Below are 24,165 nucleotides of genomic sequence, written 5' to 3' on the forward strand. Positions count from 1 at the left end.
GGTGTATCTACATCAGCAATCAAAATGGCATCAACCAGACTTCCTTCTCCCAAAAGCTTAGTGGGTGCCCCAACTCAGATTCTTGCACAGTTTCCTAAACAGCATCAACAGTCTCCTAAGCAGCAGTTACATCAAGTACAGCAACAGACACAGCAACAGGTGGCCCAGCCTTCTCCAGTATCTCATCAGCAACAGCCTCAGCAGTCTCCTTTGCCACCTGGTATCAAGCCTACCATTCAAATCAAACAGGAGTCAGGTAAATGGAAAATGTTTCAGGAGATGGTAATTCTTCCCCAGTCACCAGTTCTCTGAAGATTGTGATATATATGGATTCACTTCCACATACAGTTTCCTCAAGCATTAGAGTTTTAATTCCAAAATATATTTTGAGACCCTCCTGTTGGAAATACTTATATAGAGAGAACTGGTGCTTGGGAATAGAGAAGGGAGAAAAAAGCTGTTTGCGCATCAGGAAGAGGTTTTTTTCAGTGAACTCTCAGAAGAGATAAAGGAAGCCGAGGAAACAAACCCAGACTTTGAGCCCACTGGGGTTATGGGAAGTGAGCAGTGGAAAAATTAGTCTGGGGAGTCTTGTGTTAGAGGCCATATTGTGAATCTGGCATAAATTTGTCATGGGCAGAGGTGCTAAGATTAAAAGACATTGTGTACGGTGAAGAAGTTTGTGGTATAACAATTTAGCAGTTTATTGAAAGCATCTCTAGCACAGTGGGAACACAGGGGTAGGAGGCAATTACTGTTAAGTTATCGAATCATAAAAGTATTGAATAGAAAGACAGGTAGGATGGAGGCTTAGATACAGGGAGACGAAAAAGCCTCTTAACGTACTTAATATCTTTAAGAAAAGAAAATGGATTTTTTTCCTCCACTGAAGCTGGATTTTATTTGGTGGTAGAAAAGGACTTTGGGAGATGCTGACATTTTCAGTTTTTTGTTTGTTTTATTTTATTTTATTTTATTTATTTATTTATGGCTGCGTTGGGTCTTTGTTGCTGTGCACAGGCTTTCTCTAGTTGTGTCGAGCGGGGGCTACTCTTTGTTGTGGTGTGTGGGCTTCTCATTGCGGTGGCTGCTTTTTGTTGTGGAGCATGGGCTCTAGGTGCACTGGCTTCAGTAGTTGTGGCACGTGGGCTCAGTAGTTGTGGTGCACAGGCTTAGTTGCTCCACGGAATGTGGGAGCTTCCCAGATCAGGGATCGAACCCGTGTACCCTGTGTTGGTAGGTGGATTCTTAACCACTGCACCACCAGGGAAGTCCCTTGTTTTATTTTTTTTTAAATTTATTATTATATTTTGTAATTATTAGCACCTTTAATTATTATGTATTTATTTATATTTTGGGCTGTGTTGGGTCTTCGTTTCTGTGCGAGGGCTTCCTCTAGCTGTGGCAAGCGGGGGCCACTCTTCATCGTGGTGCGCGGGCCTCTCACTATCGTGGCCTCTCTTGTTGCGGAGCACAGGCTCCAGACGCGCAGGCTCAGCAGTTGTGGCTCACGGGCCTAGTTGCTCCACGGCATGTGGGATCTTCCCAGACCAGGGCTCGAACCCGTGCCCCCTGCATTGGCAGGCAGATTCTCAACCACTGCGCCACCAGGGAAGCCCCCTTGTTTTATTTTTTGATAGGAACATTTTATTATTTTTTTTTTGAGATGTAATTGACACATAACCTTGTATTAGTTATAGGTGTAACATAATGATTTGATATATGTATCTATTGCAAAATGATTACCACAATAAGTTAGCATCTATTACCACTCATAGTTACAATTTTTTTTCTTGTGATGAGAATTTTTTTTTTTTTTTTTTTTTAAATTTATTATTTATTTATTATGTTTATTTTTTTGGCTGTGTTGGGTCTTCGTTTCTGTGTGAGGGCTTTCTCCAGTTGCGGCGAGTGGGGGCCACTCTTCATCACGGTGCGCGGGCCTCTCACTATCACGGCCTCTCTTGTTGCGGAGCAGAGGCTCCAGACGCTCAGGCTCAGTAGTTGTGGCTCACGGGCCCAGTTGCTCCGCGGCATGTGGGATCTTCCCAGACCAGGGCTCGAACCCGTGTCCCCTGCATTGGCAGGCAGATTCTCAACCACTGCGCCACCAGGGAAGCCCCTTGTGATGAGAACTTTTAAGATTTACTCTCTTAGCAACTTTCAAATATACAATGCAGTATTGTTAACTGTAGTCATCATGCTGCACATTATCACGTCCCCAGCACTTAATTTATCTTATAACTGGAAGTTTGTACCTTTTGACTGGAAGTTTGTACCATTTCACCACTGCCTCATACCTAGTATGAGGTATGGATAGTAATGCATCGATAGACATAGGGAAATTGGTCTGTAGTTTTCTCTTTGCCTGAAGTCTCTGTCAGGCTTTATTTTCAATGGTATGAGTGCTTCCAAGAAAGAATTGTAAAGTTTTCCTTTTTAAAATGCTCTGGAATTTTTTCTATTAAAGGACAGCTTTATTGAGATATAATTCACATACCATTCAATGAACCGATTTAAAGTGTACAGTTCAGTGGTAGGTAGTATAGTCACAGATATGTGCAACCATCACTACAGTTGATTTTAGAACATTTTCATCACTTCCAAAAGAAACCCTGTACCATTTAGCTATCACTCCCTACTCACCATGACAACCTCTCCAGCCCTAAACAACCACTAATCTACTTTCTGTCTCTAGATTTCTATATTCTGGATTTTTATGTGAATGGAATCATATAATATGTGATCTTTTGTGACTGGCTTCTTTTACTTAACAATGTTTAAGGTTCATCCATGAAGTAGCATGTATTAGTACTTCATTCCTCCTTGTGGCCAAATAATAATTCACATTTTGTTTATCCACTTGTACATTGATAACACTTGCTAGTCTCTGACTTTTTGATTCTAGCCATCCCAGTTTGTGTGAAGTGGTATTTCATTGTGGTTTTGATTTGCATTTCTCTGATGACTAATGGTGTTGACCATCTTTTCATATGCTTGTTGGCCCTTTATATATCTTCCTTGGAGAAATATCTATTTATATCCTTTGCCACTTTTTAGTTGAGTTATTTGTCTTTTTATCATTGAATTGTATGAGTGGTTTTTTTTTTACTATACATATTTTAGATATTAAACCTTTATCAGGTACATGAATTACAAATATTTCCTCCCATTCTGTGGGTTGTCTTTTCACTTTCTTGATGATGTCCTTTGAAACACAAACATGTTTAATTTTGGTTAATGTACAATTTATTTTTTCTTTTGTTGCTTGTGCTTTTGGTATTGTATTTAAGAATCTTTTGCCAAATCCCAGGTTATAAAGATTTATCTTATTTTTTCCCTAAGAGATTGATAATTTTGCCTCTTAAATTTAGGCCTTTGATCTATTTTGATTAATTTTGTTATGGTGTGAAATAAGGATCCCACTTCATTCTTTCACGCATGGCTCTTCGATTGTCCCAATACCATTTGTTAAAAACACTGTTTTCCCCCCCCATTGAATGGTCTCGGCACCCTTGTTGAAAATCCACTGAGCACATGTATGACTTTATTTCTGGATTCTCAATTCTGTTCCATTATATGTCTATTTGTATGCTGTTTTGATTACCAATGACTTACATTGTTTTGAAATCAGGAAGTGTGAGTGTTCCTGTTTTGTTCTTTTTTAAAAGATAGTTTTGGCTATTCTGGGTCCCTTGCAATTCTGTATGAATTTTGGAATCAGCTTGTCAGTTTCTACAAAGAAATCAACGGAGAATCTCATGGGGTTTGCATTGAATCTGTAGATCAATTGAGGAGTATTACCATCTTTATAATGTTAAATCTTCTGATCCATGAACATGGGATGTTTTTGTGTTTATTTAGATCTTTAATTTCTTTCAACAGTGTTGAAATGTGTGGTTCTTAGTGTATAAATTTTACACTTCTTTTGTTAATTTATTTCTAAGTATTTATTTTTGTAGCTGTTGTAAGTGGAACTGTTAATTTCATCTTTTGGATTACTCATTGCTAATGTATAGAGATGCAACTGATTTTTTGTTGATTTTTTACCTGCAACTTAGCTGAACTCACTTTTTAGTTCTAATAGTTTATAGTGAATTCCTTAGGATTTTTATATAAAAGATCAAATCATCTGCAAAGAGAGATAATTTCTGTTACAGTCTGGATGCCTTGTATTTCTTTGTCGTGCCTAATTTCCCTGACTAGAACCTCTGGTAAAATGTTGAATATAACTGGCAAGAGTGGATATCATTGTTTTGTTTCTTGTTCCTTCTATTCATAGAACTTCCTTGAGTGTCTGTTGTAAGATGGTCTGCTAGCAACAAACTCTCTCCGTTTTTGTTTATCTGGTAAAGACTATTTCATCTGCATTTTTTGAAAGATAGCTTTGCTGGATATCGAATTCTTGGTTGACAGGTTTTCTTTGAGCACTTTGAATACGTTATTCTACTGCCTGCTGGCCTCCATTGTTTCCACTGAAAAGTCAGTTGCTAACCTTAATGAAATCCCCTTGTAAATAGAAATTGTTGTGCTCTTGATGGTCTCAGGATTTTCTCCTTGTCTTTGACTTTCAGCATTTTTAGTATGATGTTCCTGTTTGTGGTTCTCTTTGTATTTATCTTCTTCAGTGTTTGTCTAGCTTCCTGGATGTGTAAGTTATTGCTTTTCAATAAATATGGAACATTTTCAGCCATTACTTCTTTGAATACTTCTTTTTCTCTTTTCTCTCTGTTCCTTCCTTTTTGTAGTTACATTACATATGTTGTGCACGTAATGGTGTTCCACATTTCTGTTCATTCTTTTTTCTTTGCATTCTTCAGCTTGCATAATCTCTAATTGATCTGTCTTTAAATTTGCTAATTCTTTCTTCTGCCAGTTCAAATCTATTCTTGAGCCCTTCTAGTGAATTTTTTATTTCAGTTATTGTACTTTTCAACTCTGCATTTTCCATTTGGTTCTTTTTTGTAATTTCTATTGCTTAATTAATATTCTCTACTTGATGCAAATTTGTCATCATACCCTCTTTTACTTCTGAAATCATGCTTTCCTCTAGTTCTGTGAACATATGTGTAATGGCTATTTTGAAGTGTTTTTGTTGTTGTTAAGTCTGACATCTGGTTGCTCTCACAGTTTCCGTTGCCTGCTTTTTTTCCACTGTGTGGGTCATATTTTCATGTTTCTTTGCAAGTTTTTGTTGGAAACTGGACATTTTAGATATTTACATTGATATTTTAGATATTAGATATATAGATATTAGACATTATATATTGTAGCTGGGTACTGATCTTCCCCTACCCTCACCCCTGATTTGTTATTGTTATTGGCATGGTTCTTTGTTGTTTAGTGACTAGATCAATTATTTTGCTGAAGTTAAGCCTCTGCTGTTGTTACTCAGGGAGGTACAGCTCTGGGTATACCCAGCCATTCTGAGGTGACAGTGATATTGGTATGGCTTTTTCCTCTTTTCCTGACCACACCCAGCTGTTAAACTCCACTAACTGATTGTTCTATTTTTTTCAACAATTCCTGGAGCATAAGTTGCTCTACAAACTCATCCAAATTGTGGCTTCTTTGAAGGAATAATCTCAAAGGTACATTTTTGATATTTGTTCTGACCATAGGAGCGTTCCTCTCAGCTTCCTTACTATTCAGTTCTCTCCTGCAAACTATCTGGCCTATAGTCTAGAAGGTATCTTAATTAAATCCATGATTCTCCTTCTCATTGCCTTTCATCACATCCTCCACTGTTTTTGAGAGCACCCTTAGGCTTGAACTTCTCCATGCTCTGTTACAGATGAAGTCAGTTCCTCTGGGAAGAGGCTAGGAGCTATCTGTTTTAGGACATGTTTCTATCCTCAGGCAACCCTGGAGCTCTAGGGGTAGGGTCAATGGCAGACTTCTCTCTGAATGATACCCCTGCTCTAGGAGCTGAGCACTCAGTGAAGGCAAGTGTGGGAGGTTGGGCAAGCAGCCTGAGATCCTCTCAGCTTGCTTCCCCTGGTTAGTGGAGCCACTCCCTCACAAGCCAGGGCAGTGGTGGTCAGGACCCCAGTATTCTCAGAGGCTCTGTGCCCAAGGTAGAGCCTTTGTTCCATGAACTGGGGGCTGGGCAGAAGAAGGGAGTACCCACCTATTGACTGCAGTTGCCTGGGACTTAAAACAGGTGCCTGGGAGCAGAAAGAGATAAGCTGAAGTCCTTCTGCTCCTCAGAAGAAAGCCCTCCAACTGGGAGCTGGAGTAGGAGGAAACCCTGTGTTCTTGACTGCAGCAGTCTGGAGAGCAGTCCTTGCTTCACCTGTAGGGAGGGAGGAGGAACAGGTGTTAGTTTAAATATCATAGATTTCACTGTTCTTACCAAATATTTCTGTGTATTCTTTTTAAAGAAATTCACGTTCTTTTTATTTATTTATTTATTTATTTATGACTGTGTTGAGTCTTCGTTTCTGTGCGAGGGCTTTCTCTAGTTGCGGCAAGTGGGGACCACTCTTCATCGCGGTGCGCGGGCCTCTCACCATCGCGGCCTCTCTTGTTGCAGAGCACAGGCTCCAGACGCGCAGGCTCAGTAATTGTGGCTCACGGGCCCAGTTGCTCCGTGGCATGTGGGATCTTCCCAGACCAGGGCTCGAACCCGTGTCCCCTGCGTTGGCAGGCAGATTCTCAACCACTGCGCCACCAGGGAAGCCCTCTGTGTATTCTTGAATAGATGTTTCTTCATTTGGTCTTAGGACCATTTCCAGAGCTTTTCATTGGTTGTTTTTTTAAATCATTTTTGCCAGTTTCATTGGGTTAGCAAGTTAGCAGAGCTCCTCATGCTCTCTTGTCAGAAATCAATCTCTGGAATGGTTTTTGTTGTTGGTTTATTTTAAGTGTAGATATAATTCACATATAACATTGTATTAGTTTGAGGTGTACAACATAATGATTTGATATATGCATATATTATGAAATGATTACCCCAATAAGTTTAATTAATATCCATCACCACATAGTTACATATTTTTTTTCTTGTGATGAGAGGAATGGTTTTAAATACATTGGAGTTATTTTCTTTTTAAAGGACCATAGAATTGTCCTCTGAAACTATCTGGGCCTGCTATGTGGGGGGGGGAAGGGGGAGGAGCTCTTAAAATTTTGTTTCAAGGAAATTTGTCTATTTATACATCTTTTTTGAGGTCAATTTTTGATAAATACTGTTTTTCTAGAAAATTACCCATTTGATCCAAATTTTCAACTTGTTTGTGTAGGACTAAGCAAAGTAGTGTCTTATGATTTCCTTAATTTTTTTCTCTGTGGTTATTTCTTTGGGGGTTTCTTTTTATGTACCTTAAGCATTATTGTAATTCATTAATAAGATAATATTAGAAATCATTTTCTCCCTACAACTTCACAGTTTATGATTTATTGTAATCAGAATTTATTTATACAATAATAATACTTTATTTATTGAACTCTTGCTGTGTATTATGCACTTCACAACTGTGATGTAATTAATCTTCACATAGCCCTAGAAGGTATATACTAATAGTATCTTGATTTTATAGATGAGAAAACTGAGTCATAGAGATTATTAAGTAATTTGCCTAATTATGCCTGGATGTCATAATTTTAATTTCTTTGTTGGCTACAAGTATTTTAAAATTATGTAAGCCTATTAAATGAATAAATTTGTTTGCTTCCTAACGTCTTAACCTAAATCACCATCCAAAAAAGTAATAAAAATTTAAGTTGTCTGTTGAAATGTATTCTGTCCCATGAATTATTTCAGTGAAGTTTAGTGGGGAAAAAGTGTTACCAAAAATTTCCTTCCTTAGTTAACGATTATTAGTACTTAAATTTGTAGTTAACATGAGAGATTTCTTTTAAATGGACATCTTACATTTGAAAAGGCAGTGTAACACTTATAACATTTAAATTAAAAATTTGAAAAATGTAAAAAATATCATACCATCACCACCCTAACATTTTAATTTTATTTTTATATACTGCCTTCAAGTTCTTGTCCACATGCATATTTTATGTAGGTGCAATAATAGTGCATTCTTTACTTTTGACAAAGTGAGCTATTTAAATACTTTTAAAAGAAGTCAATTTAAAAATAAATGTTCAAAGAGAAAATGTTCTTGCTCTTTATAGTCTTAAGAGGTTAGAGAAATCTTTGGTAGAGTTGAGAATATATAAAAGCTACATTAATTTTTTTTTATTGGAGTATAATTGCTTCATAATGTGTTAGTTTCTGCTGTACAACCAAGTGAATCAGCTATATGTATACATATATCCCCTCCCTTTTGGACCTCCTTCCCACCCCTCACCCCCACCCCCCAATCCCACCCATCTAGGTCATCACAGAGCACCGAGCTGAGCTCCCTGTGCTATACAGCAGGTTCCCACCGGCTATCTATTTTACACATGGTAGTGTATATATGTCAATCCTAATCTCCCAATTCATCCCACCCTCCCCTTCCCACCCTGTGTCCACACGTCTGTTCTCTACGTCTGCATCCCTATGCCTGCCCTGCTTTTATTTTTGACTTATCCTGATCCTTTCATCCCAAGTATTTGCATGGAACACAGATTATTTGTCTGTAAAAGTTCAGATCAATGGCTAATTTGGTTTGAAAGCTCTTATATGATGTGATCATAGACAAAAGAAAAATTGTTTTTCATTAAAACTTGTTAATAGCTTCTGTGGTATTTTAATTATATTTCTGAATGAGAGAAATTTGGGAAGATAGGAATTTGAGGAATAAAAGTTAAAAGAATATCTTTCATCAGTATGAACAAAAGCCTCTTTTTAGGCAAGACTCAGTAAATGTGTGTAACTGCTGCCCTCTTGGGTTGATACAAAGCACATGTTATTAAAAATAATTTGTACTGAGATTTATCTTTCTTCTTTCAAAGGTGTTAAAATCATCACACAACAAGTTCAACCAAGTAAAATCTTACCCAAACCAGTGACAGCAACTCTGCCCACCAGTAGCAATTCCCCTATTATGGTGGTTAGCAGTAATGGTGCAATTATGACAACTAAACTGGTAACCACTCCTACTGGTAAGTTTTCTTGAGCGTCAGTCCGTTCATTCATCATACTTATTGAGTAATTTCTCTGTACTAGCAATGTACTTGACATTGGGAATATAGAAATTAATGAGACAGTTCTTCAAAGAGGTCTTTCTTGACTCTTCCCTCCTCCCAACTGAAATTAGCTCTCTGCTATTGTCATGGTCCTCTTCTTTTCCTTTATAACACATGCTATAATTTCTAATTACTTAGCTACTTTTTGTCGATTTGTTTAATGTTATTCACCTTGTTAGACCATGAGCTCCATGAGGATAAGGGACCTTGTCTGTTTTATTCACCATATATATGTAGAGCTAGTCTGTAAGTAGGTGTTTAGTCAGGATTTGTTGAGTGAATGAAAACACAGTCTCAGCCCACAAGGATCTCACTCTGATGAGGTTGAGAATCTATATTACTTTACAGTGTAGTTAGCATTACTCAGACTGAGAAAAGCATAGGATGCCATTTTACCCAGTTATGAGAGTATCCAGGCTATGCCCAAGGAAGTGACAGTATAGAACATTTTAAATAGTACCACCGTTTGTGACCTTGAGCAGTTTACTTTAATTCCTCTCAGTCTTTTCCATTGTCTATTTCAATGTGATCATAAAACCTGTACCATAAATTTATTGTAAGTGTTAAATCAGGTATGTAAAGTCCCCAACAGAGTGCTCAATAGCCATTACTATTAATTAATGTCAGAATTAGCCAGTACCATTATTTTAAATTTGTATAACTCTTACCAAACTTTTTGAAGAGGGCCAGATTTAGATAATAGAATCTAGAGTGTAAAATGATTCCTTTCTCAAGTTTATAAGCTATCATCTATTGGCCATTATATAAAAGTATGTATAAGCATTACCCTTAATCTCCCTTAGGCTTTAATATCTCCATTTTCAGAGACAAAACAGAGGCTTATGTTAAGCAATATGCACAAGGCCACACAGCCAATAAAAGACAGGACTGGGATTTGAATCCAGATCTGTTTGACTCCCAAAACTGCTTTAAAAAAAAAAACTTTGGTAAAATATAGATAACATGAAATTTACCATTTTCACCATTTTTAAGTGTATAGTTCATTGGTATTAAGTACATTCACGTTGTTTTACAACCATTACAACCATCTAGCTCCAGAACGTTTTACATCTTCCCAAACTGAAACTCTGTGCCCATTAAACAATAACTCTGCATTCCCACCTTCCCCCAGTCCCTGGTAACTGCCATTCTACTTTCTGTCTCTTTGCAAAGTCTATGCTTTAAAAACACTGTTATTCTTGCATTAAATCTATCATTCTTCACCCAAAACTTTTCTCCATTTAGTACAAAGATAGTAGTGTTATGTAGATATGATTCCTCATGTTAGGGAAAGGTAGTGAAAAATAATATTGTGTCTGTGCTTATGTATATATATTAGAATAAGTGTTTCTAATTTTAAAACAAAAGCTTAAGTTGAAATATTTTCCAGCTATAATTAACTAATTCAAACTGTGTATCTTCATAGCATATTTTTTTTACACTAGATTTTTTTTCTGATTTAGATGTATGTTTGTAATCAATTTAAAGTAATTCTACTTAATGTTCTTCCACTTCTCCCTTTTTTGGGTAGTGATTATATTTTAAAACGGTAAATACTAACTGGGTAAAACCATTCTTCGGAGGGGGTTGTTGAAATGGTTATCACAGTGACCCCTGAATCTAATTATCATGAAAAAATATTTTTTCAGTTGAAGAAGGTGTTATCTGAGTTATCTTCATTCTCCCCAAAACTAACGGCTCTTAGGAACAGTGTTAGGAACTTAGAAACAGTGCTTAGGAATAGTGTTTCTGAGTTACCAGATTTGTGACAAACTACAACAGGCTTATCTGGTTAATTTTTAATTCCTGTTTGGGGAAAGAAAAAAGTCCTAGAAATAGTGGGGAAGAATGTAAAGTCCTTTGAGAGATGTGAAGAAAAATATTCTAATGGATAAGTTAAGAGGAAATATGTAAATAGTGGACTTTTTAGGCTAAAAAGAAATATCCCTGGTAACTCTTGGCAGCTTCAACTTTAATCTCTAGTAAAATGATGGAATAACTCTTTAAAAGATGGAAATATATTTAGAGGGTAACAGAGTACAAAACAGTAAAAATTTATAAAATTTTAGGCAAACAATATACTGCCTTATTTGCTGAGTGCTGCCATTGGGTTTGGCATTGAGACAGCATAAAACAGATGCAGAGACCTTGAAATCTATAACAGAAATATCTAAAATGCTCTGGCAGGAAAGATGATTAAATTTAAGTTTCTTTTGGCATCAAACTAGTGGAAGAAGGGTAGTGGAAGAAGGGAACAGACTTGGTTATACTTTTTCTTGGGGTTAGTAATTTGATGCAACACATCACAAAATTTTACATGTAAAATTAATTCAAATTGAGTTGGCTATAGTTCTTGTTATGTGCATTGAAAACTGGCTATAAATTGTTACTTAATGACTTGACACCTTGAAATTCCATTTTCAAGTTAAAGCAATGTAGATTATGTTGAATTATAGTTAAACTGTATAAATCGTCATTCTTCTAAAAGTTATGACAAGTTTTTCTCTTGACTTTTCCCTTTTATAGGCACACAGGCAACCTATACTCGGCCAACAGTGAGCCCATCTATAGGTCGGATGGCTGCAACCCCTGGAGCTGCAACCTACGTGAAAACTACCAGTGGTAGCATTATTACAGTAGTACCCAAATCATTAGCTACCTTGGGGGGCAAGATAATTAGCAGTAATATAGTTTCTGGTAGGTATATCTGAAATACGTTAAAGGTATAGGTGACCAATAAGAGGAAAACCATTTCACTGTTGAAGGATTCTGTTTGATCGCAGTTTTCTGCTTAGAAATCTATAGCTTTGTTTTTAGTTCTGATGTTTTAGTGATTAGGTATAGTTTTTTTAGTTCTAGTATTAAATCTTCATATCTTAAGCTTTTGAGAGTTTTAGAACATTTAGTTGCATTTAATCAGAATGGAAGGATTATGGTTTACATTTGCATAGAGATTTTTCATTTACAAAGTATTGCCCTATTTATCAATTCATTCATACCTCATAACTCTGAAATAGTTGGTATCAGCCCCAGTCTACAGGTACAGACGTATTTAAGTTTAGAGGATGAACTTGACCTGTCCAAAGCCATACAAACTAGATAGTGGAAGAACTAGTATTTATTAGTCTAAATATGTTTGAGGGATCGTATCTCATAATTTCAATTACTAATGTCACTTTAGCATATTAAAAATAAAAATACTTGAATATTTTTATTTGCTTTTCACCATTTATATTGGCTATTTACTTTTTAAAGATGTTTTACTCAGATAGTGAAGGCTAATATTTATTGGTATTTTGGAACCTTACCTGGTTTTTATTGGCTCATTTATTCCTGCAATATTTGTGTTGTGTACCCTGAAGTGGAATGTTAACACGGTATCCATTTTCATTGATTATTATTTTTTAATTAAAATGATGTGAATAATCTCTGACCAAGCAAACCCTGTGGACTTTAACTGTCTACCATTTTTGTAGACTAGCCGTATTTTGTACGCCCCAGGTGAATTGTTCTAACATTTTAAAGTGAAGGGATTGAAGTTCCTGGCAGTAATATGATGTTGCTGATAACTCAAGGAGTGACAAAAAAACAAAGCAGGGCACGGTATTGGCATAAAGCACTATATTTAAAGCTGCTAATTTTGGCTCTACTTTTTAAGTGTAAGCTTCAATGTTTGCCAAACTGAGGAGGGTGAAACCAGTAGGGAAAGAATCATCATACTCCAGCTTTTAAGAGGATATTTTAAATAACACAGTTAAAACTCAAATTATAATTTATTGCCTGACAATATCTTTAAATAGTATAGAGCACATACTTAAACATTTTTCAAAAAGTAATCATGTTTTTTATTAGTGTATAGCTTTTTATGACCATAAGGGTTTTTCTTTACTTAGATATGAATTCTTAATATCATATAGCTTGAAGGAATGTCTACATGTCATGAAGCCTCTGTTTTCAAATCTTATTTATGATTTATCTGCTTTGTATGAGGTTAGAGCAATACAGGCAAGCACATGGCCCTAGAAGCAAAGAGGCAGTGAGATATATACCCTACACATGTATACATTTCATCCACCTTTGTTTTTAAATATGAAGTAACTCATGGTTAGTCGCTATTTCAAGTGTATGGGTATACAGAGGAAGAGTTCTTAAACTTTTTCAGCACTATAGGATATACTGGGCTCATAGCTGAAATAGCTTTTATTCATTGCATGGAGCTCATTTTGCCTCAACCTTTGCTTCACTATTTGACACTTTAATTCTAAAGAACTTCTCTCATTTCTGACTGCTTTAAACTGATCCTTATGTTACATATCAATATTCTTTATAAAGATAGTTTTCTTATTTTTTTTAAAAATTTATTTATTATTTATTTATTACTTATTTTTGGCTGTGTTGGGTCTTCGTTTCTGTGCGAGGGCTTTCTCTTGTTGCGACAAGCGGGGGCCACTCTTCATCGCGATGCGCGGGCCTCTCACTATCGCGGCCTCTCTTGTTGTGGAGCACAGGCTCCAGACGCGCAGGCTCAGTAGTTGTGGCTCACAGGCCTAGTTGCTCTGCGGCATGTGGGATCTTCCCAGACCAGGGCTCGAACTCGTGTCCCCTGCATTGGCAGGCAGATTCTCAACCACTGCGCCACCAGGGAAGCCCCAGTTTTCTTATTTTATAATACTCTTGTTGTTCCATGATACTGGGATTATCGGTTAGTTTATTAGTAGTTTTCAATCCCTGTCTTTTCACAGTAAGCCGATAAGCCTGGTTGGATGAATTTAGGTAGTTTTCTGCCTTCATCCATGATCAGATGCTGGGTACTAGAGTCCGTGCCCCCACCAGCCCACAACCAAAAAGAAATGCTTTTCTTAAAATATATTCAAACACCTGGCTGTAAGAATAGAAGGCTTTAAAAAAATGATATTTTCCCCTTTATTGTGGGGAATTTGGAAAATACAGAAAGGTATACAAAGAAAATTAAAAACCTGTAATTTTCGCCATCTAGAGAAATATGTTAAAGTGTATATATTTCTGTTTATTCCTTTTTCTATTTAGATTTTTATATAAATGTTTTTGTGTATATATGTATAATTTTAAAATTAAATTTAGATCTAATATAATTGGTTTTAATCTTTTTTCATATAATAATATCATTTTCCCATTCCATTAAATGTATTTTGATACCCCACCCCCACCCCAGATTAATGACTATGCAGTGTTCTCTCATATGATGCACCATGATTTAACTGTTTATTCATTGTTGAGTGTTTTAGGTTACTTAACAATTTTTTTTGTCATAAATAATCCTGTGATGAACATCATTATACATAAATTATTATGTGAAGTTCTTATTTTCTTTGTATAATATACTGGAAGGCAAGTTCATGCTTTCAAAGTGCTTCCTAGAAAGGTCAAGTTTTTGTTAGAATAAGCAATTAAGTGGAAGGCATGACTATTTTTGCAGTTATTTAATTCATATCTTACAGAATCAAATATTTACTTATATGTGTATATATAGAGAGAACTATCAGATATGTAAGTCTTTTGGAGAGCTTTGTTGAAGGTTGGTTGAAAAATCGTGCCTATTTTATGCAGAAGATGGGCTCCTTCAGAGATAAACTCATTATCTTGACTCTAAGGACATTATGAGAACCTTTGACAATGGCAGGACTTGATTTTGATTCCCTTGATCTTTAGTACAATGTCCAGGCAAGGCTTGCGTCTATATACTTGTCCATTTGTTCATTAGTTTGCTCATTCTTTGAGCAAAGTAACACATAAAACATTATTCAAAAAACCAAGATTGTCAGAGTGATTTAAGAATCTGTGAATAGTAAAGTCTGGGCCAATAAATTTGTGTTCTTTAAGCCTACCTACCATAATGCTCAAACTTTTACAGGCATCTTATTTTTGAATAGGAATCTCTGGAATGCGTCAGTATCATGGCCCATGATCCAAATGTGATTCACATTTACTTGCACCCATTGTATCTTGACTCTTTATAAGTAAAGACTGTATGTATAGGTGAGTTCTCTAATACGCTATGAACTAGATATGGGGTCGGATGCTGTGATACACCGTGATGTACATGAGGTGCATTCTCTGCCCTAAAGAATGCTAAACAGGTGAACTTGTATAGTCTCTTGTAACATGAGAACTATACACTGAATACTATGAAAACACAGAGGAAGACTTTATTTATTTATTTGTTTATTTATTTTTGGCTGTGTTGGGTCCTTGCTGTTGCGTGTGGGCTTTCTCTAGTTGGGGTGAGCAGGGGCTACTCTTCGTTGCAGTGCGTGGGCTTCCCATTGCGGTGGCTCCTCTTGTTGTGGAGCACGGGCTCTAGGCATGTGGGCTTCAGTAGTTGTGGCACGTGGGCTCTGTAGTTGTGGCTTGCGGGGTCTAGAGTGCAGGCTCAGTAGTTGTGGTGCACGGGCTCAGGTGCTCCGCGGCATGTAGGATCCTCCTGGACCAGGGATTGAAGCCATGTCCCCTGCATTGGTAGGCTGATTCTTAACCACTGCGCCACCAGGGAAGTCCGAGGAAGACTTTTTTTTAAATGAGTAATACTTCTTTCTTCAATATAATGTAGATGTCACCTGAGATATAGAAACATGCTATTGGAATTTTAAACTTTTATAATTTGATAAGTCTAGTCATAAATTGTATTCTTAATTTATTCATAATTGTAATATAATGCTGTACTTGCTTTTCCTTATGCTGTGCCTTTTTCTTCTATTTTCTAACATTGCCCCCACCTCCCATTTTGTTAAGCTGGTGAACTTGGTTTGCAACTGTCTCATAAATTGACACACCTGTAATGGAAAGGATTTGACATTTTCATAGTTATAAATATAATTCATTTGTTAAGCAAGTTTTGTCAAAAACGTGATCCTTGTACTTTGGTATGGAGTTAATAAATCTTGGTTTACATTTCCTTGAGATAGTTTTTAATGCTTACTTTCTAAGAACACTTTTTTATTAACCAGATATTTGGTGAGGGAGCATTGTCAGAGGAGGCATCATAATCATATATGAGGGACTGGAGTTAATTAAGAGTTAAAGTTGATGTAAGTGAATAAGAGGCAGCTTGGTTTTTGTGGCTCTTAACAGTTCACTATTCAGAGACTGCAGGTAAAGGGAAAAACATTTGTGAAACTGGCCCACGGATAAAAGTGCTTTTTTATGTTACCTGAGCATGTTACCTTGGACTGATGAGGCATTAGATGATGGCAAGTGTATTATAAGATATTGTAACAAGATGGCCAAAAACTGGCATATAACTAGAATATTCTTATTCTTGTGCAATCTTATTTCTAAAACTAGTAAGGAATGCTAAGGTTTCCCAGTAGAAAAGATTAAATTTTAACTTTTATTCTTGAGAGTATATTAATCAGTTGTGTTTTTAATGTGTACCCATTCTGTGCTTAGTCATTTGATAAATGATACGCAAGCCTATAGCAGAAAAATATGACTTGCCTGTTTTCATAGGCAGAGAAAATTATAGGTGCAGAAGTAGAACTGGGATTGGTGTGCTCGAGGACCAGTGTGGAAACCAGCACATTGAAGGAGAGGTATATATTGGATAATCCTGAAAATTAAGGTCTGATGGAACCTGGAGGGCTAAGCAGAGGAGTTTGGTCTTTGTGTGGTAGGTAATAGGAAGCCATAGTAAAAGGAGTTACTTGTTAAACTAGAGTTTATGGTGTGTATTTTGGAGTAGGAACAAATAAGATCTAATTGGTGGATCTAAGGCCAGATTATAAAGGATTCTGAAACCCAAGACAGGAAGTTGGAACTAAATACAATGGGGATTTGGAAGGTTTTTGACCAATTTCACATGTTGTTGGTTCTTGATATGGTGAAATGAGTTTTTTTTGTTTTTTTGTTTTTTTAGGATGTTTGCTATGGCAGGATGCATCAGAGCTATTTGAATGATAGAGAAACTTGAAATAGGGAGAAAATATGGGAAGCCAAAAGAGATGTGGGCCTGTCTGTTGAGCTGGCATTGATAACATTTTGAAAGAAGACATATGTTGGTGACAAATTTAGTTCATTCACATACTCGTTGAACGATTACTTGAGTAATTGCCGTATGGTGTGTGCTAAGCACTGAGGAGTCAGTGGCGTGAAAAGATACAGCGTGGAGCTAAGGGGCTTTCATTCTGTTAGAGGGTACAGGGAGTGAAGACAAGGCAAGAATCAAAGATTGACACCAGGATTTCCAACTTGAACAATTAGAAGAATATAGGGTATAAATTTGATAGGTAGATAGATTTGATAGGTGGAAGAGAAGCAGTTTGTGGAAGGATGTGGGGGAGAGGGTAAGATAATATGTTTGGATCAGTAGATACAGATCTACTACATAGATGTTAATGATGGAAAATATAAGTTTATATATATAAGTATATAAATTAGGGTTTCATCCTCAGACTTTTCAGAATGCTGCAGGTGATGAGTATACGTTTCATCTGCCTTGGTCTGTGACTGTGTTTATTTTGTCTTTTTCTTGTCACATAAAAATAAATGACATTTCTTTTCATCAATTTTCTCTGTAGTCTAGTGTTATATGAGAATTTTGATACATATTTACCTCTTTTTTATGTTATTTTTTGAAGAGTTTTCCTATCACACTAGTCACATAGGTAATACCATTGAGTTTGGGAGAAATGTTTGTCATGGAATAGAGCTTCTAATTTGTTTCAGTTAACTAGTCAGGAGAGGAATATTGATGGGGAAGCAGATAGTGATATTTTTAGATTCTGAGTTTGGTGTGTAGGCCCTCAGATTCCAAAAAGATGAATGCTGTAAGAGTCAATTCTTAATATTCTCTCATTCTAGGAGAACTTGTAATTTATTATTCCAGGCCTTCATTTTCATCCTCATGACAGCCTTCACGTCATCTAGGGATGACATCAACTACATGTATTAATTGTATACAACATAAACAGAAGTAACCAAATATCACTAGTCCTTAACTCGGGCCTCCTTTTCTCCCCCCTTCTTTAAGGAACGACTACCAAAATCACTACAATCCCAATGACTTCCAAGCCCAATGTGATTGTTGTGCAAAAGACTACAGGAAAAGGAACCACCATTCAAGGCCTCCCGGGCAAAAACGTTGTCACAACATTGCTAAATGCTGGAGTAAGTAAGAGCTTGAACTGCAGACTCAGCAATCCACTAAGGATTTTAAAGACCAGCTATACAAATATTTGTCTAAGGACTTCAGAACCCACAATGGCTGGAATGGCTTGATTTACCCCTACTGTGATGTAATAACTGTTAAAAAACACCACCTACTGATGCCATTTTTTACAGTAATTTCTAAAACATGTTGTTCATAGCTAGGTTGCTTATGACCATGATTTAGATGCTTAGCTTGGTCCAGATGGAAGATTCCACTGGGTTAACTACAGAGGGACCTCTGTCAGAGGACAGTTTATTCCTGCTTTTGGCCAATAGATACCAGTCTAGTATTTCACCTAGGCTAGGCAAAGAGAAATATTTGGGACTAAGACTAAATTAATGACAACGATTTGTTACTTTCATTTTTACTTCTTTGAGCTAGTGAAAAAAAATCAAATAAATAACAGATTCATTTATAGTTCTGAAGGCAGTTGTTAAGAGGTTAAGAGATTTGGAGTTAGCCAAACCTAGGCTTTGTCTCTGAGTATCATAATTGTTTGACTTTGGCTAACTTATTCGACTTCTCTCATCCTTAATTTCCTCATTTGTACGTTGGGGATGATGATCTCTACCAGTGAATTTGTTGAGTAACTAACTGGTAGCTGTTGAAAGTGCTTAGAACAGTGCCTGGCACATAGGAAGTCCTCAATAATTTTTTTTTTCTTACTGTTATTACTCTTTGTACTTAACTGTCTAGGTTTGGTAGTGTCCCTACTTCGCTAGAAAAAAAATGCTGTACTTCATTGTAGTTGATCTCTAGTAGCTTCCTAGGCATCACAGTCTTTACAATGTTGGTAGGGGTCTAGTATTAGATTTTTTCATCACGTGGGAAAACATAGATTGTTCCTAGCCTTAGTTCACACAGTAAGCCAAAAGTAAAGCCAGGATTAGAATTCAGATTTTCAGAATGCTTTATCTTTTGGTTTGTAATTTCATGGAACTTGATATTAAAAGAGGGGAGTGCCATGTACTCTAGGTCCTATGGTCACATAGATCTAAGAATAGTGTGTGTGAGTACTAGCTGCTATATACATCTAATAGCAACAGTTTGACACAGGAAATGATAGTCAAACAAGCAGATCAGAGTATAAGACCATCCGCTTAACCACATATGTACATGTACCTGTACTCATAACTTGCTTACCTGTGCATGCGTAAACACACACACACCAGAAGAGCTTTTTCAAAAAATAGCCTGCTAGTTGGTTTTGATTGGTTTTGAATGGTCTTTATAATTATACTTGGACAGGGCCCATTGAGCTACTTAATAGAAGGGCATGCCCACTTGCAAACTAGCAGCTCTTGGCAAATGAGCTAGAGCTCTTTCCAGAGATGCTGCTGTGAAGGGTGTACGTGTATTAAAATAAGTAATCACATGATTGGCAGACACTCCATGTTTCCCTTAGATAACTGCAGCAGATATTTAAACATGTGAATTTTGTAATCATTTATCTCTAAATTCACAGAGTGATTACCTTTTTGCCAGCTCACCTGGGTGCTTTGTTTTTACTGGCTGCTAAGTTTAGATGGCCACACATTTAATTTAGGTGATGATGACTAAAAGAAAAACTGATAAGGTGAAAAAATTTCAGATCCTTTCCTTTTTAATTTTATGGATTTTAATTTTTTAAATTTTAATAGTTTAGTAAAATGACTGTATTTGAATTTAATTTAGTTAAGCTCAAGTATAGACTCCATAAATGACCAGAAAATGGTTCTTAAGAATAAAGCAGATGAAAATGGTGAAAAGTTAATGGGCTTAAACTATCTAGTTAATAGACTAAAGTGATATTAGTAACATGCTGATGTGGGAAATGTCCTAAGTTTTTTCTTTGTATTTTCCCATGTAACCTCAGAAAGAATGTTAATACCTCTGCTGATTTCATCTCTTGCCCATACTGTTTCACATAGGCATTCTGCTATATATCCTTATAATTTCATGTTTGGGGAACTGAGGCAGTTTATTTTGTATGTGAACATTTAGCTATTGGTAAAATGCACAGTAATTTTTTTATTACACATATGTTCATTTCAGATAAACTGTCAATAAAGTTGAATGTTGAGGGGACAAGACCTATAGTCCCAACAGTTAGAGATAACCATTGTTAGCATTTTAGTATGTATTCTTCTATAATTTTTGACTCTATTTTATATACATATTCTGTGAATGAGACAGTATAATAAGTATTCTTACATAAGGTGATTTTTTAAATTCACTCACCAAGAAATATGTAATGCCTTCTTAGGACAGAAGGTTGGTCAGAGGACTTCTGAGATCATTTCAACTAGGTCTAAGATTTTTGATCACCTGGAAACATTGTACTTTGTTGCAGAGTTTACAGCCCTTTGCCCATCATCCTGGTAAAACCTTTCTGTGATTTTCAGTGAAAAAATGCATATAAATCTCATATATTTACTGACTTCAATTTAGGGAGAAAAGACTATTCAGACGGTGCCAACAGGAGCAAAGCCAGCTATTATCACTGCTACAAGACCCATCACCAAAATGATTGTAACTCAGCCAAAAGGAATAGGTTCCACAGTTCAACCAGCAGCTAAAATCATCCCAACAAAAATTGTTTATGGGCAGCAAGGGAAAACACAGGTATGCTAAGATATGGTGATTTTTCTTGACTGTGGTATATTTCAAATTCCTAGAAAAGATCAGTAATATTTAAAGAATCAGATTATTAGAAGTTATGATTGAATGTGTATAATCATCTGTTTTCAAAACAGTACTTTTCAGTACTTAAAAAAATATATATCTTAAATATTTGTGTCACGTCATGAGCAAAGGTTAGAGAACAGAATCCCCTTGGAGGCACGGTGGATAAGAATCCGTCTGCCAATGCAGGGGACACGGGTTTGATCCCTGGTCTGGGAAAATCCCACATGCCACGGAGCAACTAAGCCCGTGCGCCACAACTACTGAGCTTGTGCTCTAGAGCCCGTGCACCACAACTACTGAGCCTGTGCTCTAGAGCCTGTGAGCCACAACTACTGAAGCCGTGCCCCACAACAAGAGAAGCCATTGCAAGGAGAAGCCCATGCACCGTAATGAAGAGTGGCCTCCGCTCGCCACAACTAGAGAAAGCCTGTGTGCAGCAACGAAGATGCAATGCAGCCAAAAATATAAATAAAATTAAATCTTTGAAAAAAAAAAAAAAGAATCCCCTTGGAATAAAATTTGCTGAAGGTATATATTGTTTTTTTTTGTTTGTTTTGTTTTTTTTAATAAATTTATTTATTTATTTATATTTATTTTTGGCTGTGTTGGGTCTTCGTTTCTGTGCGAAGGCTTTCTCCAGTTGTGGCAAGCGGGGGCCACTCTTCATCGCGGCACGCGGGCCTCTCACTGTCGCGGCCTCTCCCGTTGCGGAGCACAGGCTCCAGACGCGCAGGCTCAGTAGTTGTGGCTCACGGGCTTAGTTGCTCCGCGGCATGTGGGATCTTCCCAGGCCAGGGCTTGAACCCGTGTCCCCTGCATTGGCAGGCAGATTCTTAACCACTGCGCCACCAGGGAAAGCCCTATATATTGTTTTTTGAGAAGAAGATGGTTGAGGGATGATGGTAGTTATTCATAATCTCTCAAAGAAAAGTATTTATTTTTTTATAAGCTTATATGGGCTTTGAAAGCACTTTGGATATTATAAAATTTGATTTACTTGAAACCTAAATAATGGAGAAGCTGGAGATCTGTTCATTTTTCAACAAGTAAATGATAAGGGAGCTTTTCTGGAGATTTGTCTGGGAAATTGAGGCTCGGGATTTAATCCTGTGTTGCTGGGCTACTGTTTATTTTGCAGGTACTTTACTTTTCTGAGAATATCAAAGGAATCGATGTCAGCTTTGGTTGAGAAATGCTATCCTAGGATTTTTGTAAAAGATACTAATTTACCTATAAACTAATAATTTGCCTTTAGAATCAGTTCCCTCAGTATTATAGCCAAATAGTTTACATATCTAAACAATAAGTTTTGTGATTTTCTAATGAGTTCAAATTGCCTTTAAATTTCAACTGTAACAGTTTCATTTGCTCCATCATCTAAGTCATAACCCATGTTTTCATTCTTGAATTTTTGGAAATGCTGACTTAAAGAGTCTGAAAATGTTTAGAAACTTATATATGGGAGAAATAAAAAATAATTGTGGTGAAGTAACATTTTTATTCCATGCACCCAATTGAAGTTAACTCCCAGAGTCCAAATTTTGAAGTGGAATGGTTCACTGTGAAACTTTTCTACCATTTCACTTGTTGTAGTGTCTGGTTTTGACCTTTGCCAAGAGTTGATCTATCACATGTTCCTTATCGATTCTAATAGTTGTCTAAATTAGTGTTCCTCTGGGGATTTCTTCAAAGATGACTTAGGTCCTTAGCAATTTTACTTTTTGCAGTTGTGTTAATTAGGAATTTCATTTGGTTGCTAAAGAAAAGAAACCTGAAGAACAGTGGCTTAAACAAATTAGGGTTTCATTTTTATTATGTTGATAAATATTCAGAGGAAGGAAATCCTGGACTGTTATTGTGACTCAAAAATTCCCCTGGGAATCTAGGCTCCTTGTGTCTTTCTGTTCTGCCATCCTTAGTTTGTGACTATCATTCTACTGTATAGCCTACAGACTGTAAAATGACTCCTGAAGTCATTACAGGCAAGAAAAAACAGGGGCAAAGGCTCTTGTTAGAATCATAGCTGTTGTAATGTAGCATGTACTGCTTGAAATTTTGTATGTGGCCTGCTATAATTTGTTCATAGATTGAATTAGTCTTTGATGAACAGTGCTGTGCCCAAAGTATAATAAATGTACAGAGTACTGTTTTCTGTGTCAGGAAAGTATTTGTTTCATCATGACCTAGAAGTTAAGCATTTTTTTAAAATGCTCTAAATTTATACTGGTTGTATTTTTGCTTGTGTTCTAGGTTCTTATTAAACCTAAACCAGTGACATTTCAAGCTACAGTTGTTAGTGAACAAACAAGGCAGCTGGTCACGGAAACATTACAGCAAGCATCCAGGGTGGCAGAGGCTGGTAATTCATCTATTCAGGAGGGAAAAGAAGAACCACAGAGTTATACAGATAGTAGTTCCTCTTCTACGGAGTCCTCCCAAAGTTCCCAAGGTAAGATCCATTTTACTTCTGATTTATGTAATTACTGCTGACATAGTGCCCTAGTTCCAAAATAGTTGAATCTAGGGATCTCAAACAAACATGTATGCTTTGACTTGTTAGTTCTTTTGATTTTATTGTCTTTTGTTTGATATGTAATCAGTGAGCAGAAGTTCTGTTTTTGGTAAGGCTTATTACCATCCTTTCCTGCCTGGCATATGTTCATCAGGTAATTGGTAAATTTTAGATGATGATTTTGGCAGGTAGGTATTATCAAACTGGATAGAGCTGTGATTCCTTCTGTTTGCTTTGAGTAAGTAGGAGAAGTATGCAAGAAAGTGAATATACCTTTTGAAATGGTTGTTGCTGAATCTTGAGAAAGGATCAAGGTGGTCAGAGGTGGGGCCATAAGTGGGCTGTAAGTGGGTGATCATACATTGCAGTTTGCATGGGACAAGTCTTAGTTTATTTCTGCTCTAGAATAATTAGTAATAGCATTCGCTTTCACTCTCAAAAGTGTTCCAGTTTAGATGATAATTACATGGTTGTCCTAATTATAAGGAAGGTGCTATGAAGCCAGACTCCATAATAGGGAAAATCATTATCCTTAGTGCCATTTTAATTATGTTGTTCTAGGAAGTCACTTGAAATAGACTCATGAACATAAGCTTTGAGACTCTCTACAAATATAGTACCCGTGGCTGTCAGTTACCTTAACCACCCATATTGTCAGGTTGTGTATTTA

General features: G+C 36.6%; 1 protein-coding gene across 18 annotated transcripts in view; it reads left to right on the plus strand.

Annotated features, from left to right (window-relative positions):
* The window catches only part of EMSY (EMSY transcriptional repressor, BRCA2 interacting), an 83,388-nt gene that overhangs the window by 35,173 nt on the left and 24,050 nt on the right, over positions 1–24,165 (plus strand). For all 18 annotated transcript variants that reach the window (XM_057553813.1, XM_057553810.1, XM_057553802.1 and 15 more), the window contains 6 exons: positions 2–256; positions 8,899–9,048; positions 11,659–11,829; positions 18,137–18,273; positions 20,747–20,920; positions 23,234–23,432. In XM_057553813.1, the coding sequence (XP_057409796.1) occupies positions 2–256; positions 8,899–9,048; positions 11,659–11,829; positions 18,137–18,273; positions 20,747–20,920; positions 23,234–23,432 (1,086 nt within the window). The remainder of the gene's footprint in view (position 1; positions 257–8,898; positions 9,049–11,658; positions 11,830–18,136; positions 18,274–20,746; positions 20,921–23,233; positions 23,433–24,165) is intronic.

The sequence above is a fragment of the Balaenoptera acutorostrata genome, chromosome 9 (assembly GCF_949987535.1).
Source record: "Balaenoptera acutorostrata chromosome 9, mBalAcu1.1, whole genome shotgun sequence".
Lineage (NCBI taxonomy): Eukaryota > Metazoa > Chordata > Mammalia > Artiodactyla > Balaenopteridae > Balaenoptera > Balaenoptera acutorostrata.